General features: G+C 44.1%; 1 protein-coding gene across 3 annotated transcripts in view; it reads left to right on the top strand.

Moving 5' to 3' along the window:
- GNG4 (G protein subunit gamma 4) overlaps positions 1-18,042 on the top strand; it is a 79,070-nt gene that overhangs the window by 24,417 nt on the left and 36,611 nt on the right. The window contains exons 1-3 of one of the 3 annotated variants that reach the window (XM_055308815.1): positions 1,448-1,733; positions 17,340-17,453; positions 17,599-17,697. In XM_055308815.1, the coding sequence (XP_055164790.1) occupies positions 17,624-17,697 (74 nt within the window). In that variant the 5' untranslated portion in view covers positions 1,448-1,733; positions 17,340-17,453; positions 17,599-17,623. Of the gene's footprint in view, positions 1-1,447; positions 1,734-17,339; positions 17,454-17,598; positions 17,698-18,042 lie in introns of those variants that run through there. The other 2 variants (XM_055308814.1, XM_055308816.1) reach the window with 2 other exon arrangements.

The following is an 18,042-nucleotide window of genomic DNA, read 5'->3' as shown; positions in this document are numbered from 1 at the left end:
GAGAGGAAGGGCATTCTTCTCATTTTCCTATAACTCAACTGAAGCATGCATCCCTCTGGTGGCATAGGACTTTAGTCTCCATCTTGACCCAGTGTCCCCAGCCTCTCTGGGACTTATGCGGGTCCAGGGTGTGGCAGACTCACCCCCCCCACCAGGCCCCACCTGAGAAGGTTCTGTAGCCACCCCACCCCACCCCCAGCCACATGGACCTTGGAGAAGGTCGCCCTCTGGTCCTGGGGCAACTCTACTCTCCCTCCTGCTCTGGCCAAGGCACACACACACCCGTACCCTGAATTCTTTCCCACCTCTGAGGCTCAGGCTTTGAAAACAAGAGCCAAAGACTCTTGGGTGCATCTGCTGTTTAATCCACCACACTCATCCCATCCCTCCGTGAGCAGGGAGGCGCATCTCAACAGTCCTGAGCACTGTCCCCTCACGCCAGTTTGAAGGTATGAATTTGGGTTGTTCTTTTTGTCAGGTTTCACTCTACTCCAGGTGGTCTAGCTTTTTCCCTTACATGTGTATGTATGTATTTTTTAAGATTTCATCATTTTTTTGGGAGACTGAGAGCGCGTGCAGAAGGAGAAGGAGAAGGAGAGGGAGAAGCCTAACAGGGCTTGATCCCAGGACCCTGCGATCCTGACCCGAGCTGAAGGCAGATGCTAAACCAACTGAGCCTCCAGGTGCCCCTCTCCCTTACATGATTACACACCTGGATGGCTTGCTGTTCCTGACAAAGTCCTGGGGAGAGCAGACGGTCCGTATTAGAAGACCCCAGCCCCCGTGTGCCTCTGTCGTATTGATAATTGCCACTTACCGAGGGCCCGCCACACTGTGCCAGAAAGTCTTCTAGACCCTTCACTCACATTTTCTCATTTAAGCTTCAGAACTGTGTCATGTGGCAGGTATAAGTATGCCTGATCCTCAGAGGAGTTTTAGAGCAATGAACCTATTCTGTAGGACACTGTAACGATGGTTGGATCTGCCATACATTTGTCCAAACTCATAGATTGTATGTACCCGAGTGAACCTCAATGTAAACTCTGGGCTCTGGGTGGTAATGGTATGTCAGTGCAGGTTCACTGATTGTTACAAACGTCCCACCCTGGTGGGGGATTCTGCTAGAGGGATGCCATGCATGTGTGTAGAGGAGAGGGGTTTGGGAAATCTCTGTATTTTCTGCTCAGTTTTGCTGTGAAACCAAAACTGCTTTGAAAAATAAAGTATTTTTTAAAAAAAGAAGTTGAGAAGTTTGCAGGAGAAGGTTGCGACGGTGGGAAAGAAAAGTAGTGTCCTGAGCAAGAGAGAGACAAGAGAAGTGACGGCAGGCCTGCAGCTTTTTGGAGGTCCCAGCATCAACCTGCAGAAAGTATCACTCCTTATTCTTTTCACCAATTTCCCTGGGTACCTTTGCTATGTGGGGCTCTCACCTGCCTCTGGTAATTCCTTCCCCAGCAGTCTGGCAGCTCCTCACACCTGGGTACTTGACAGGCTCTGGGTCCTCCTGGGAGCTACTTTCAAAGTCAGCTCTTCCCCAGGTTCAGGAAAGTCAGCCGTGTGTTACAGATTTTCCAAGAGCTACAATTTACTAACAATCTTCCTTTGATGTTTAGGAGCTTGTTTGCAAATAGCAACCTTGACCAAGACGAATAACAGGTCGCTAGAGGTGAAAGAATTGTGATGGAGCCAAAGATGACAGAGGAAGCTTATGTGACCATACTACTAAGAATCTGGTAGGAAGCAAATGAGATGGAAAATAAATTCATCCATGCACACACACACACGATGTAAAGTCAAATCCTGTTACGTAGGAACAAAATAATGTTATTTCTTTAAAAGATTAATTCTCCAGGATCGTGCAAATTAGTGGCTTGCTAAAGAATGTTTATAGAAAATTCATTATTCTTGAATAATGCTAGGAACTGAAATATGACAGCATTTGTCCTTTTTTCAATTAAAAGTTACACGGAAAATTCAAATGTGTCATTTTTCTCTGACAGACACTTCCCACCTTGTAAAAATAGCTTCTCTGTTGAAATAATGTCACATCAAAATGGGATTGACATAGTCTATAGCACTACCCTGTCTTTCAAAGCTCTCACTTGGGACCTGTGACCACTTCTTTCTGGTTTCTCCCTTTCGGCATGAAAAAGTCTGTCCTAAGCCACCATTGTGTTTTGGAAACAGATAACTTGTTTAATTTCACAGGTTCACAGCTAGACTAGAGTTTTTGCCTCAGGATAAAATCATACCTCACGTCTCACCCTCACTTGATTTATAGAGATTTTGGATTTAGGTATAGTACTGGAGTAAGATTAAGACTTTGGGGCTATTGGGACGAGGGGGAATTTACTTTTCAATGTAAGGAAGACATGAATTCTAGGGATCCAGAGGGCAGAGTGTTATGGGCTGAACTGTGTCCCCCACCAAATTCAGAATGTCACAGAATGTGACCCTGTTTGGAGACTGGGTCTTTAAAAAATTAATGGGGTCATGCGGATGGGCCCTATTCTAGTGGGACTGGAGATTAGGACACAGACACACAGAGGGAAGACCATGTGAGGACACAGCAAGAAGACGACCATCTGTAAGCCAAGGAGAGAGACCTCAGAAGAAACCAACCTGGCGACACTTTGACCTTGGACTTGTGGCCTCTCAAACTATAAGAAAATAAGTATCTGTTGCATAAACCGCTAAGTTTGTGGTACTTTGTTATGGCAGCCAGAACAGACTAACATAGTTGGAGAGGGCCAGAAGGGAGGCTGGAGGAGAGAGGGAGGGGCCAGCTATCAATCAGGTGTGAGTGAAAGGGTCGCAGAGACCCAGCCTTGTTAACCACCTGTATCTGTTACCTGCACTGCCGCTGTAACAAATTACCACAGTTCTGGAAGTCCGAAATCTGAAAAGGGTCTCACTGGGCTAAAATTAAGGTGTTGGTGGAATTGTGTTTCTTTCTGAAGGGAAACCTATTTTCTTTCCTTTCCCAACCTCCAGGCTGCATACATTCCTTGAGACACGGCCCTCTTCCATCTTCAAAGCTGCCTAGCAATGTAGCATCTTAAAATCTCAGACTCCGACACTGACTCTCCTGCCTCTCTGTTTCTAAGGACCCTTGGTGATTACATTAGGCCCTCTCAGATAATCCATGGTAACCTTCCTATTTTATTTTATTTTTAAAGGTTTTATTTATTTATTTGAGAGAGAACAAGAGAGAGAGCATGAGTGGAGAGAAGGGTAGAGAAAGAAGCAGACTCTCCACTGAGCAGGGAACCTGACATGGGGCTTGATCCTGGAACCTCGGGATCATGACCTGAGCCAAAGGCAGATGCCATCTGACTAAGCCATCCAGGCACCCCTAACCTCCTTATTTTAAAGTCAACTGATTAGCAGCCTTAATTCCATCTGCTATCCTAATTCCTCCTTGTCATATTACATAACATATTTATGGGTTCTGGGGATTAGGACATGAGCATCTTTAGGAACCCATTATTCTGCCTACCTTATACACCCTGGAAACCAGATAAGACAGTGTATGTCAACTATATTGTCAGGCAACATTGCTTATGGTAAAACTGTCCACTGATTGGTAAATTACTTAGGGACTGGAAGCAGCTATGAATGAACTTCAGATACCTAATATAGACACTATACTTTGGGCTTTCTCCAGTTTTGATGACTTTTTAAAGTGACATATCCCTGTGGGGACCTGGAAGCTATTTTGAAGAGATACTACTTCTGTGGGCAAGATGGACCCTGCCCCTCCCAATAAAGATCTCACCTCCTTGAACCATGCTGCCACTTGGGAATTAAATAACTCCTGGATGCCATAGAAACTGCAGTAAGAACTACTAAAGGGCTCCTCATGAGATGTCCTGACACTGTCCTGCTGGCAAGCTGGGACTTCTGTCCTTATCTTTTTAAATAGATTGGTCTATGTTCTATTATAATCATGTGAGTCTGTTTGCTCAGTCCTTGGTGTTGTACTGGACTAATGTGGTTGGCTTTCATCTTGCAACCAATGAGGAGCTGTATTAGTCTGCTTTGGCTAACAAAACAAAGTACCACAGGGTAGACAGCTTAAACAAAAGAAATTTATTTTCTCAGAGTTCTGAAGGCTGACATCCAAGACCAAAGTGTTTTCAGAGTTGGTTTCCTTTTGCTATAAAGGACATTACTGGTATTTTTTATGAAACTTGGAGTCTGAGGATCAGATGATAGTGATGTATCAATGTAAACTTCCTGACTGATGGTGGTATTGTAGTTATATAAAGAGAATGTCCTTGTTTTCTGGAGATCCATGGTATTGAGGAGTAATAGAGAGTCAAGTTGGTAACTCATGCTCAAGTGGTTCAGAAAAAAATTCTTGGTGATGTACTTGCAACCTTTCTATAAACTTGAGATTTTTAAAATTTTAAAAGTTTAACATCCTCTTTTTTAAAGATTTTATTATTTATCTTAGATTGAGAGAGCACAAGTTGTGAGAGGAGGGGTAGAGAGAGAGGAGAGAGAGAGAATCCCAAGCAGACTCTGTGCTGAGCATGGAGCCCAAAGCGGGGTCTGATCTCGCCACCCTAGATTATGACCGGAGCTAAAATCAACAGTCAGATGCGTAACCAACTGAACCACCAGACACCCCACATTAAGACCATTCTTAAAAAATAAATGAAGCCAATAAGCACATGAAAAGATGCTCAACATTGGCATCAGATGCTCAGTAGTCATTAGGCAAATGCAAATGAAAGCCACAGTGAGGTCCCACTTCACACCTACTGGGATGGATGGATGGATAATACCCTCCAAATGGAAAATAACAAAATTGGTGAAGATGTCAAGAATTTGGAACCTTCATACATTGCTAGTGGGAATGCAAAATGGTTCAAAATAGGTACTCAGTCAAATGTATGTATGTGCATGTTCAAAACAGCAGTAATCAAAATAGTCAAAAAAGTAATCCCAACAGCTCAAATGTTCATCAAACAAAGTATTGGCAGAAAATTGTGGTATATCCATACAGTGGAGTATTATTCAGTCATAGAAAGGAATGAAGTGCTGATATGTGCTACAAAGTGAGTGTAATCCCAAAACATTATGCTAGTGAAATAAGCCAGACACAAAAGAGCACCTATTGAATTTTATCTCATTTATATAGCATGTTGCAAGAGGCAAATACATAGAAACAGAGAGCAGGTTGGTTGTTGCTAGGGACTCTGGGGAGAGCTGCTTAATGAGTATGAAGTTTTATTTTGGAGTGATGGAAATGTACTGAAATTAGGTAGAGGTGGTGTTTGCACAACATCGTGAATGTACTAAAAGTTCACTTCAAAATAGTTCATTATGTCAGGTGAATGTCACCTCAGCAAATTTATTTAGAAAGTCAAGTATTTCAATGTAAATGTTGTCTTACAAAATGGTAAGAGATAAAATGCAGTTGCCAGCAGCTGGAGTCCTTAGAAACAGTATTTCCTGGAACTGGTCTCAGAGGATGGAACTGCCTCGTCTTCTTCAGCTAGCTTAGTCTGTCTGTCAAGACTACTATTTCCCAAGGGCACAGATAGGCCATGGCATTTGAAGCCCACATTAGGGGGAACCACCAGAGTGAGGGCAGAGGGCTGCCCTAGGAAACAGGAGGAACCTTCCTGGAGAGAGGCAGTATGTCCAGACTCATGATAGGCCACTGGTTCTACTCTGCTCTGACGCTGGAAGCTGCACCTGAACCCTAGCAAGATGGCTAAAAACTGCCAACAGGTGCAGAGGATCTGGCTGGGAGAGGCAGACAAATTGGCATGAACTGCTTCTGCCCAAAGGGCATGACCCACTGAATGTGTGTTGGCATTTTTGACTACATAGTTTGTGATATGCAGTGTACAGTTGAAACCTTGAACTACACAGGTTTGAGCTGTAAGGGTCCACTGGTGGGATTGATTTCTGATAAGTATAGCACAGTACTGTAAACATACTTTCTCTTCCTTATGTTTTCCTTAATAACATTTCCTTTTCTCTAGCTTAGTTTGTTGTAAGGATATAGTATAAAGTACATATAAGATACAAAATAAGTGGGGGATCCCTGGGTGGCTCAGCGGTTTGGCGTCTGCCTTCGGCCCAGGGTGCGATCCTGGAGTCCTGGGATCGAGTCCCACATCAAGTTCCCTGCACAGAGCTTGCTTCTCCCTCTGCCTGTGTCTCTGCCTCTCTGTCTTATGAATAAATAAATAAAATATTTTTTAAAAAAAGATACAAAATAAGTGTTAACTATGTTACTGATAAGGCTGCTGGTCAGTGGTAGACAATTAGTAGTTAAATTTGGTGGGGAGTCAGAAGTTATATGCAGATTTTTGGTTGCAGGGAGGATTGACACCCTAACTCCTACGTGCTCAAGGGGCAGCTATATGTAAGTTCAGAGTCTGTATGGTCACCTCTGCAGGCAGATGTCTCCCCAAGAGCAAGCTCCACACTTTACCCATTGGCAATGGCCAACAGCCTCATGTAAGACTGTTCTCCATATGAACTACATAATAGTTTGGTGTCTATAGTGACACAATAGCTCCTCTGTCACTTCCTCATTCTGCAGAATTTCATTTTATGAAGCTTTAGGCTCAGCCCTAGCAATTTTGTGCCATTTGGTTCATAAAGAATAATTTGTTGTTTGGGGGTGGGTTTTTTTTTTCACTTTTCTCATTTTATTGGCCACAGGGGAAGGGGACTTCTCCCTGTCACCCAGACATGATCACTCAATTTCTTCAGCCACTGTGAGCTTGGACCCTGAGGGCCCCAGGGGCTGCCTAGGCATGCAGGGCATGCTCCCATCATCTCAGAGGAGCTCCAGATAGTTGTAGGGCATGGCCTGGTTGATCATAGTTGCATATTTGGCAAAGGGGCTGAGGGGGCCAGAATTACATCAGGGCCTCCAGTGGGGTGGTGGGCGCCAGCACCAGCCTAGGCATTCTCAAGGAGAACAGCACATCTCCCAGCCATCTTGGTCTTGGCTGCGGCCAGTAATTTATTGGTTTTATCAGTATTGAATCTTTTATTTCTATAATTCTGAAAATACAGACTGAAGAGCAAAGAAACAGAACAGAGATGAGCATGGGGTCTCCTTCCTCTGCCCAGCCCTGCCATGCAGGTCTGAGCTAAGGCTTTCACCTGGCCCTGCCCTGTGACTCATGCTCCCACCTCCTCTGAGGCTTCCATAAGCCGACTTCTGGTGCCCCATAATGGTCATGAGTTACAATTCTCCCACTTCAGCTCAAAGTCACTTCTAAGCTATATCCCTGTCAGCCCGCCTGTCTGCTGGGTACGTTCTCTTTGGTGTCCTAAGGTCACCCTAAACGCAGACTACCCCACGTGAACTCATTGCACACATCTGCAAGCCCTCCTTTCTCTTCTTGAGCCTGGTGAGTGTTCTGACACCATCTCCTTGACCGTGGGCCAGGCGCTTTCCTTCCCCACCTTCCCCAACGTTCAAATCCTAATGTCATCCTCTCTATACTTCCATCCTAGTACCAACTTTCTATCACCCTCCATCTCCTCTCCTTGCCAGAGCTTCAACTGCACACAGGGAGTCTCTCATCTAGACTCGTGGAGCTTCCAAACTGGTCTCTTGCTTACCTCATTCACCTCTGGTTATGTCCACACTATGCTGAAGTGATCTTTCTAAAATGTAAAAGTGCTTAAATACCCTTCAGTTGATTATAAGTTTGCTTGATACAAGTCTCACCCTCTTAGAGTGGCATTTGAGACCCTCTGTGATCTGACCCCTACACTCCTGGGCTCCAGAAATAAAGAACGATGCAGTGTTTAGAGCATGTCAGGCTTGTTTGTGGTTTGTCTACCTTCACACATGCTGTTCCCTCTGCCTCGTGGGCTCCTCCTGGTCACTTTTTAGGATCAGGTTGAGTATGAAGCCCTCCCACTCTTCCTCTTATCATCCTGCCCACCCCAAGAAGAATCCATCCTCTCGTTTTTGGCCCCTCTACCCTTCCTAGACTTCTGTGGTGACTTCTGGAAACTGACTGCATATGCTGCTGTGAGATTTGTCTCCCACGAGATAGAGGGTGACAATCATGTATGAATCACTCTCATTTCTTCAGTGCTGTGCCTGACACAGTAAGAGTCAAATGAATGAATGAAGGGTGATCAACCTGGGGTTTTCATCATATTTTTTTCTCCACTGATTAGCTACTTAATGACTTTGGGGAAATAACTGGCTAGACTTCAGCTATTTCATTGGTAAATTGGGGAAATCGAGATGGGTATAATTTATGAATTCTGTTGTATAGGCTGTTTCTCAGCCCATGTTCCTATCACCCTAGGATGAATTTCTCTTACATAGCCATAAAACACGATGCCATTCTCAGAGAGGTGTTTTCTAACAGGTCTTACAAAGAGCAAAACTTATGTTGCTTCATAGAAATGATCACAGTCCTATAGCCACAATCTTTTGGTCATGGTCAGATTGGGTTGAATAGTGCCCCCCCCCCATTTCTACCCACCTGGAACTTCACAATGTGGTTCTATCTGGAAGTAGGGTCTTTGCAAATGCCATTAGTTAGAGGTCATCCTGGATTAGGGAAGGCCTTATATCCAGGATATGGCTGGTGCCCTTGGAAGAAAAGGAGAGGACACAGAAACATGGAGGGGGAGGGGGTTGTGTAGATGGGAGCAGGGATTGGAGTCATGTCTCTATAAGCAAGGAATGCCAAGGATTGCTGGGAGCCCCCAGATCAGGAAAAGAAGAGGAAAGATTCTCTTCCTAATATTCTCAAAAAGGACATGGCCCTGCATGGTCTTAATGGTCCTAACATGGTCTTAATTTCAAACTGCTAGCCTCCAGAACTATGAGAATAAATAATAATGAGTTTTCAAGCCACCAAGTTTTGGTAATTTCTTATGGCAATCCTAGGAAGCCAGTACACTGGCCCAGCCACATCACCTCTAAATGGCCTCTTCATTGGTGCAGTGACCCACACACTTCAGTAGAGTTGCCCTGAGAAAAAAATGAAAAGTATCTTGTTATATACTATAAGATCCCACACACAGGACTTGGGTCTTTGTTCTTCACTGTATTCACACTGGTCAATGGCATGGTCTAGTTTGAGTAATGAATGTTTAATCTGGCAGGCAGAAAAAGAATTTCATACCCTGTGATGGCTGATATAAAAGCAACAGAGCACTTTTAGACTTTTTAGTGCTTGCTCCTGCCAAATAAAATTTTTAGACTATCTGCAAGGTCAAGGAAACAATTAGAGGATGTCTGGGGATAACTATGTAGATGAGAGAGTGGGAAGTATTAAGGGTCACATGGAAGATGGACCTGGGTTCTCTTTTTCTGTTTATTCTGCACTACCTTGTCAAATAACTAGTCAAATGCCCTTAAATATAACAGCTGGTCTGCCAACCTTCTCTAATTTTCTTGACTTTAGTCAGGGCCAGATAAGGAGGGCAGTCACCTGTGGCTGGTGACCAGCAGGCTCCAGCTTCGTTCAGACCAGAATACTCTTCTAAGAATCCACTTGCCCCTCAGGTCCGTTACAGCATGTGCCATGCTAAAAGTTCTTATTCTTGTGCTGGATTAGCCTCGGTGTAATGAACTGTTATATCAGGAAGATACTATCAGGCAATCAAGATGTAAACTGAGTAATGGAGACCCAGATAGTAAAATGCATCAAGCTCAACTATCACAGTGTTTAAGTTGCAGAGTGGTTCAAGCTGGATGGGCATGGCCATGGCCTTGTGAGGGGACCAAAGGGACAGAGGGGACCATGTTCCCAATGCAGCCCGGTGCGACAGCACCTGATTTTCTGTTCAGGAGTCAGGATATTCAGCTCTACCCTGGCATGACTCTGAGAAAAAAGCAAGATTTCTCTTGGGAGGCTAAAGTACCATTTTTTGCTTCTACATGTACAGAAAACCTGGCCTTTGCTACTACAGTAGTTATGACTTCTCAGGAAAAAATATTTCCTCCAATCATGTCTCTTGTTTTGAAGCTCCATTGTTGGGGGGCACTCCAGCATGTTTGACTGAATGCATAAAATCTTTTTGGCAATTCAAAACCAATGTATGTTGAATAAATGATTGCTGTGAACACCAGGAGAACCTCTCCTCAGCTTTTATGCCCAAAGCAGTGCCACCTTAAGGGCTTACTATCTAACAGGATTTTGGATTTTAGGGTAAAAACAGTGATATCCTTACATTTCTACTTGTAGCCCCCTTAACCTGTGGGGATTGGACCAAAGAGCAAATCTGCATGATATGTACCGTGCAATGTTGGAAATAGTGACTCAAGATCAAAGTGTGGCTAGTGATCCAGGGGTGTGTGTTGGGCTCTCTCTTCAGTGAGCTGTTTTGTGGGGACATGTGGGATCTGACAGGCCCACCTACCAGTCTGTGGCCATAAAAATTAAACCCCTAGAAGTGAACATGGCTTCATAAGGTGGAATCCTCGCTGTAAATAATGCCTCATAGTTGGTTTTCCAAATAGAACTTCTTAAATTTTTCTTGATACCTTTGTGTCAAGATTTGAACGTATTTTGAAGCTTTTATCATGAACGGATATTGAATTCTGTCAAATGCTTTTTCTGCATCTGCTAAAATGATCATATGATTTTTATCCTTCATATTGGTAATGTGGTGTATCATGTTGATTTACAAATATTGAACCATCCTTACATGCCTGCGGTAAATCCCACTTGATCTTGGTGAGTAATCTTTATAATGTATTGTTGAATTCAGTTTGCTAATATTTTGTTGAGGATTTTTGCATCTATGTTATCAGGGATATTGGCTTGTAGTTCTCTATCTTTTTTAAGTCTTTGGTTTTGGTATGAGATAAATGCTACCTTCATAGAATGAATTTGGAAGTTTTCCTTCCTCTTCCATTTTTTTTTAATACTTTGAGAAGAATAGGTCTTAACTCTTTTTTGAACATTTGATAGAATTCACGTGTGAAGCCATTAGGTCCTGCACTTATTTCTGTTAGGAGTTTTGATTACCAATTCAATTTCATTACTAATAATCTGTTCAGATTTCTATTTCTTCCTGATTCAGCCCTGGAAGGTTGAAGGTTTCTGAGAGTTTGTCTATTTCTTCTAGATTGTACAGTTTGTTTGTGTATAACTTTTTGTAGTTGTCTCTTATAATCCTCTGTATTTTTGTGATGCCAGTTGCAACTTCTGTGTCTGATTTTACTTATTTGAGTCCTCCCATTTCTTCTTAATGAGTCTGGCTAACAGTTTATCAGTGTGGCTCTCTTTTCAAAGAAACATCTCTTAGTTTTGTTGATCTTTTCTACTGGTTTTTGTTTGTTTGTTTTAGTCTCTATTTCCTTTATTTCTGCTCTGATCTTGATTTCCTTCCTTCTACTAACATGAACTTTGTTGGGTTGTTGGTTTTTTTTTTTTTTCTAGTTTTCTTCTAATTCCTTGAGGTGTAAATTTGATTATTTCAGATTTTCCTTGTTTCTCTATAAACTTCCTCTTAGGACTGCTTTTCTGCATCCCAAAGTTTTTGGAATGTTATGATCTCATTTTCAATTACCACAAGGTATTTTTTTTTTCATTTCCTCCTTGATTTTTTTCATTGACCCATTGGTTGTTTAGTAGTGTGTTGTTCAGCCTCTATGTGTTCCTGTTTCCCAGAAAACTTGTGATTTCAGTTTCTTAGCATTGTGGTCAGAAAAGATACTTAAAATGATTTCAATGTTCTTAAATTTTTCAGACTTGTTTTGTGGCCTAACATGATCTATTCTGGAAAATGTTCCATGTGCTCTTGAAAAGAACGTGTATTCTGCTTTTTGGGGATGGAATGTTCTGTATGTATCTGTTAGGTCCACATGGCCTAATGTGTCATTCAAAGCCACTAGTTTCTGTGTTTTCTGTTGGGACAATCTATCCATTGATGTAAAAGTCCCCTACTATTATATTGTATTACTATCAATTCCTCTCTTTGTGTCTATTAATATTTGCTTTGTGTATTTAGGAGCTTTCATGTTGGGTGCATAGATATCTGCAATTGTTAAATTTTCTTGTTGAATTGATCCCTTTAACATTACCTAGTGTGCCTCTTTGTCTCTTCTTACAGTTTTTGTTCTGAAGTCTATTTTGTGCAATACAAGTATTACCAATCCAGCTGTTTTTCATTTCCAATTCATGAAGTATCTTTTTATATCTCTTCACTTTGGGTCTACATGTATCTTTAGATATAAAGTCAGTCTCTTGTCAGCAACATATAAATGAGACTTGGACTTTTTATCCATTCACCTACTCTTTGTCTTTTGATTAGAGTATTTAGTCCATTTACATTTAAAGTAATTGTTGAAAAAAAATAATTGTTGATTGTTATGTTCTTATTGCCATTTTGTTTCTTGTTTTATGATGGCTTTTATAGATCTTCTCTTTTCCTATCTTCTTCTCTTGCTCTCCTCCCTAATGATTTGATGACTTTCTTTAGTTTTATACCCAGATTCCTTTCTCCTTATTTTTTTGTGCATCTATTATAGGTTTTTGATTTGTGGTACATGTGGTTTATATGTAACACCCTGCAGAAATAGAGCAAACCGTTTTAAGTTGATGGTTGCTTAAATTCAAAGACATCCTAAAAGCACTACGTTTTTCTCCCCACTCCATGTTTTATATATTTGACATTTTTTCCTTCATTTTTTTTTTTTACTTCTAGTTATGGCCTTTTTGTTTCTCCTTAAAGAATGCTTTTATAATTCAATGCTTATTAAAAGACCAGTTTAGTGGTAATGAACTCTTTTAACTTTTGTTTCTCTAAAAATTCTTTCTTTCTCTTTCGGTTCTGAATGATAACCTTGCCAAGTAGAATATTTTTGGTTACAAGTTTTTTCCCTTTAGCACTTTGAAGATATCATGCCACTCTCTGGCCTAAAAACTTTCTGCTGGAGAATCACCTGCTAGTCTTATGAGCTTTCCCTTGCACTGTTTTCTTTTCTCTTGCTTCCATTTAGGTTGAAGAAGGGCAAGAAATGCCACCTGCCAGCACTTCCATTCTTGGACAAAATTCCTACAGATCCCTGTCCCTCTGGCGCATACCCAAAAATTAGTCAATAAATCTCCTTCACATATAACCCAGGCACTTTTCAAAGTGCTGGTTCTCAGAGTGAGAGATTTAACGGCAGAGTCATGGTTGCCTTTAGCACTTCAGGTCTCCCAGAGCTAAGCCCTGCTGACTTTCAAGGCCAGATGTATCAGGATTTGTCTTCTTGGCAGTGCAGATTCCTGAGGCAGGGAGTGCCCCATGTGGGGCTGGAAATCCTCGCTCCTCTGGGAGGACCTGTGTGCCTGTGATATCCTTCCTGCTTGTGGGTCACCAGGCCTGGGGTGTGGTTCTTGATCAGACCACATCTCTGCCTCTCCTGCCTGTCTCAATGTGACTTTTTCTTTATGTCTTTAGCTGTGGAAGATCTGTTCTATCGGTCTTCAGGTCATCATCAGAGAGAGTTCTCTATGTGTAGTTGTAGCCATGGTGTGTCCGTGGGAGGAGGTAAGCTCAGGATCTTCCTGCTCTTCCATCTTCCCCTCACAATGGGCCACAATTACATATTACAAGAAAAGGAGGGAATGGGTTCAGCCCCACTTACACTTATTACACCGTGACCATTCATTACTTGCCTTCTCCCCCTCAGACACTGAACTCTGTGAGGGCAGGCAAGTCTCATTCCTCCTTATAGCTTCAGAATTTCTCATAGAAACCAACCTAGACCACCAGGTCAAGTCAAGTTCTTTGGTTATACACCCACTATGAATTGTGTGCCTCTGTGTATAGGAATACATTCATCAGCACGATTGTATGAACAATGTGCAACACCCCCACTAGACTATAAGCTCTGAGAATAGAGACTATGATCTTGGTTCCTCAAGGCCCAGCACCACACCACCAGCAAATATGTATGACTTCAGGTCATTACATTTCACAACTGGATGCTGAATTAGCTCCATTTCAGAATTGAAACAATAGGGGCACCTGGATGGCTCAGATGGTTGAGCATCTGACTTCAGCTCAGATCATGATCCCAGGGTCCTGGGATGGAGCCCCATATCAGGCTCCCTGCTCAGGTGGGAGTCTGCTTCTCCCTCTCCCTCTGCTGCTCCCCCTGCTTGTGTATGCACACACTCTCTCTCTCTTTCTCTCTCAAATAAATAAATAAAATTTTAATTTAAAAAAAAGAATTGAAACAACAGCAGTCATGGAGAATTAATTAACACCATTGCTATGAAGCCCTAGTTAGTTCTTTCATGCATAGGTGAATCATGTTTATATGAACATGGACAGCGGGCCTGTCCTGGGTTAGTCCTGGGAACACAGACATTAGTAAAACCAGTTTCTGCCCTTGAGGACCTCCCAGCCAGCTGTGGCCACGTGGTGGATCTTTCTAGAGTTTCACAATGAGATTACGGCATTTTGTTTACAGGTGAGTATATTTTTTTCTGTTTGGGGGGCAGGGAGGCTTTTGAAAACATCATGGCAGCATATTTAGTGCTGTTAAGAGGCAGCGTTTTTCAGTAACAGATCAAGGAAGCCAATCAGGAGCTAAGTTCTATTAGCACTAATAATTTGTCTCACTTTAAGAAACAGCAGTGAATCTGGGAAGGTTCCTAAAGCTCCTCCTGGGGCCCAGGGCAAGTTGGTGGGTTGACTTCTGAAATATGCCCCAAGCATTGAATGGAAGATGCTATGCAAATGCCAAGTGGACAAGGAGAAATTAATAGTCTTTTTGTAATGTATGGTCTCTCCAAGAACTACCAGAATCAACTAAGTCACTGAAAGGAGCAGCACAAAAGCTGAGTGGGAGAGTGAATAACAGGAGGGCCAGGAGAATAGCGACTCTCCCATCCCCCACCTACTGACTCCTGTGTCTTCAATAAAGTCTCTTCACCTTGGGCTCAGAGTCCCTGCATAAAGTGGCAGTGGGCCCCCCTGCTCCAGCACAGGGCGCCTCCAACTCTAATTTACACTCAGATTAAAATGCAGATTCAGTTCCAGGGGTTTGGGTGGGACCTGATTCTGTATCTGTAACAAGCTCCCAGGCTACTAAGGCAGGTCGCCATCTCAGGCCCACCTGGATCTGTTGAGTGAGAGTCTGAGATCTGCATGAATCACACATACAGCAGAGTTTCACAAGCACCAGTATAGACATAGACTAGAGCCAGGTCTTTCCACATGTGTTTTGCACCTCAGGATCACCTGGGAAGTCAGACAGTGTGACTCAGGTCTGGGGTGTGACTAGTGCATCTCACCTTTAAACACCCCAGGTGATGCAGATGCACAGCAAAGTCTCAGAACCAACAGACTCGGGCAGTGGTTGGAGAACTTGAGGTGTCAGAATCCCCAGGGGGGCCAGAAAGAAAACAGCAGCCCAGGGTCATGGAGGTGGAGGACAGCCAGGCCTTAGTGGTCTACCCCCCCTCCCCCACCAGGGGTTCTGATAGCAGCTGGTTTAGGGATCACAGGTAGAGGTAGACCTTCCCACAATGGGCTGGGGAGCAGCAGGAGCCTGGGGAATGGTACAAGGGCTCTTCTCCATCCTATCAGCCCTCTGGGCAGCCAGAGCTGGTGCAGCCACTTGTGTCGATGGGTCTGTTGACCCCAGGGTGTGATGGAAAAGAATGAGATGCATCATTTCATTAAAAAACAAAAATAAAACCTGGGGTGTTCCTGAATCAACCATTTGGGGAGTGGTGGGGCTGAGTAAAAGGGCTGCTTCTACTGCAGGACTCCTCAGAGTCTTTACTGTGCTAGTGTGCTGCATGGCCCTCCAGAGGGAGGAGCAAAACAACGGCTGTGGCTCAAACTTCTGTGATCAGGGATCCCTTTTTGATGGAGCCAGGCAAGAGAATTTGCCGCACGAAGCCTTAGACTCTAAGTCAGGATGTGTCCAGCGACAAAATATCTCATCTAGCTCATAAAGCAAACATCAGCGTCATCTGTGTATCGTCTGGTTCTCTCCTAGCTTTTCTCGTCCCATTTGTGGCATTTTTTTTTTTAAGATTTACTTATCTGACAGAGAGCGCACACACACAATTAGGGTGAGCTGCAGAAGGAGGGGGAGAAGGAGACTCCCCGCTGAACAGGGACCAAAATGTGGGGTTTGATCCCAGGACCTGGAGATCATGATCTGACCCAGAGATCATGACCCAAGGCAGATGCCTAAGTGAGACACCCAGGCACCCTCCCCCATTTGTGGCATTTATTACAGGACATTTGTGGGAAACTGTGATGTGACACCCGCTCAGAGGAACGTTTTCTGCCTTTCTTTTAAGGATGAAGACATTAAGACCCTGAGAGTAGAGAGTATTCTCCTGGGCACATCTGACTTTAGAACAAAATTAGATAACTGAAGGAAGCAGAGGTCAGGGCATGGAGGGGGACTTGGGTTGGTCTGACGGCTTGTTTACCAGCCCCACCCTCTCCCCCCAGGGCTTCATGTTTGTCCAAAGGGCAGGCAGGGAAGACTCCTGGAGCCCTGCTTTAAAATCACCTGCTGAGGTGGCAGGCTTTAGGCTCTGCCCCTGCAGACCAGCAGGCCTCCTCTCTAGGACTTACCTAGAGATGGTGGGAGTGAAGGAAACTCACAGTGGGGAAGTGCAGGACCCTCCGGAGTAGGCTAGGGAAAATGCACTGAGCACAACTTCTCACATCATTCCCTGAAGTCCAGCCTTTATTTTTGCTGCAGGGTCCCTGGGATTCCCCAAAAATGGATGCTATAGGGTGAGATATTCAAGAAACCCCTGGGAGATGCGCCAATTGCCCCAGAGTCAGTCTCTCCAGAGGAGGGAGGCAACAAGCTATTTGTCTTGTCTTTCTGTGGAGAGTCCCTGACTTTAAAGAAGGCTTTAAAGCCACCCGATCAAGTCATCTCTTCTGTGTTAAATGTCCTTTGGTTGGAATCAGCTTATTTCTAATATGCATAGGAATAATGTTAACCGTGGTCAATTCTGGGAAAAGGCATTATCACTGATTTTTATTTTCTTTACTGTAATTTTCTCTATATTCACATTTTTTCTACAATTGGTCTAGCTTTTTATAATAAGACATCTAAAAGGTTTGTGTTTGGCAGAGGTTGGCAGGAAGTGGGATGGTGTGTGCGGCTGGGAGCGATGTTCAGGCCAGGAAGGGCAGCCTATGGCCTCCAGATGTTCCTGTGTCAGATCAGGGCTCCTTTTTCTGCCTGTGGCTCCCCATCTCCCATGTGGCCTGATACGAGAGTCCGTGGGCTCGCCGAGACAGCTGCTGAGCGTGGTGAGGCCACTGAGAGCTGGGTGGGCCTGGGGCACAGCTGGCTTCTGCCACACCTGCCAACCCAACTCTGGTTGTGCTTTCAGGTGAGCCTCAAAGGAGGATCCTTGAATCAGCCTCTCGTCTGACGACTGTCAGCTGCTCCTGCTGCCACCAGCTTGTCCCCTGCCCAAGCCTGTCACTGTGCCGCCTCTCAGCAGGTGAGGAAGTGATGTGTTCTTTCCAAAAGTGGGTTCTCTCTGGAGACCAGGTGTCTGCCAGCGGTGCATGTGTGGGCCTGTGGGGAGGCTGGGCTGTCAGGGTCCTTGATGTGTGAACAGGTCCTCACACTCTTTCTTCTAGCAGCTGTTCTTATCCTGTCACCCTCTCCATGTTCCACGGCAGACCTAAGGCACTTATGAAGTCTGTATTACAAGTTGCCCGCCACCTCACATCATCCCCCATGTGAGTAGATGTGCTCCCTGTTGGGGGACATGGGAGAGGAGAACTGAGCCATCTCCATGTGCTGCTGGATCTCCACTGGGAAACCAAGCTGTGTACACCTCGCACTGCCCATGCCCCCCACCCCACTCTGAGTTATGCACAGGGCACAGCCTGTAAGACTTTCCCTGTGAAACCTGTCTGTGGGTGAGTGGGTTCCCGTGTGCCCAAGAAGAAAGGACTGTCTGACCCGGGCAGTGACAGAGCCCCTGCTTGGAGCAGCTGGCTCATTTTCCTTTCTGTCTCATCTTCTCAAAAGCAGAGAGGCAGAAAAAAAAAAAAAAAACTGAGAGGCGTGAGTCACTGTGC

This window comes from Nyctereutes procyonoides, unplaced genomic scaffold (genome assembly GCF_905146905.1).
Source record: "Nyctereutes procyonoides isolate TBG_1078 unplaced genomic scaffold, NYPRO_anot_genome, whole genome shotgun sequence".
NCBI classification, from domain to species: Eukaryota; Metazoa; Chordata; class Mammalia; order Carnivora; family Canidae; genus Nyctereutes; species Nyctereutes procyonoides.
This window is presented reverse-complemented; position numbering and strand designations above follow the sequence as displayed.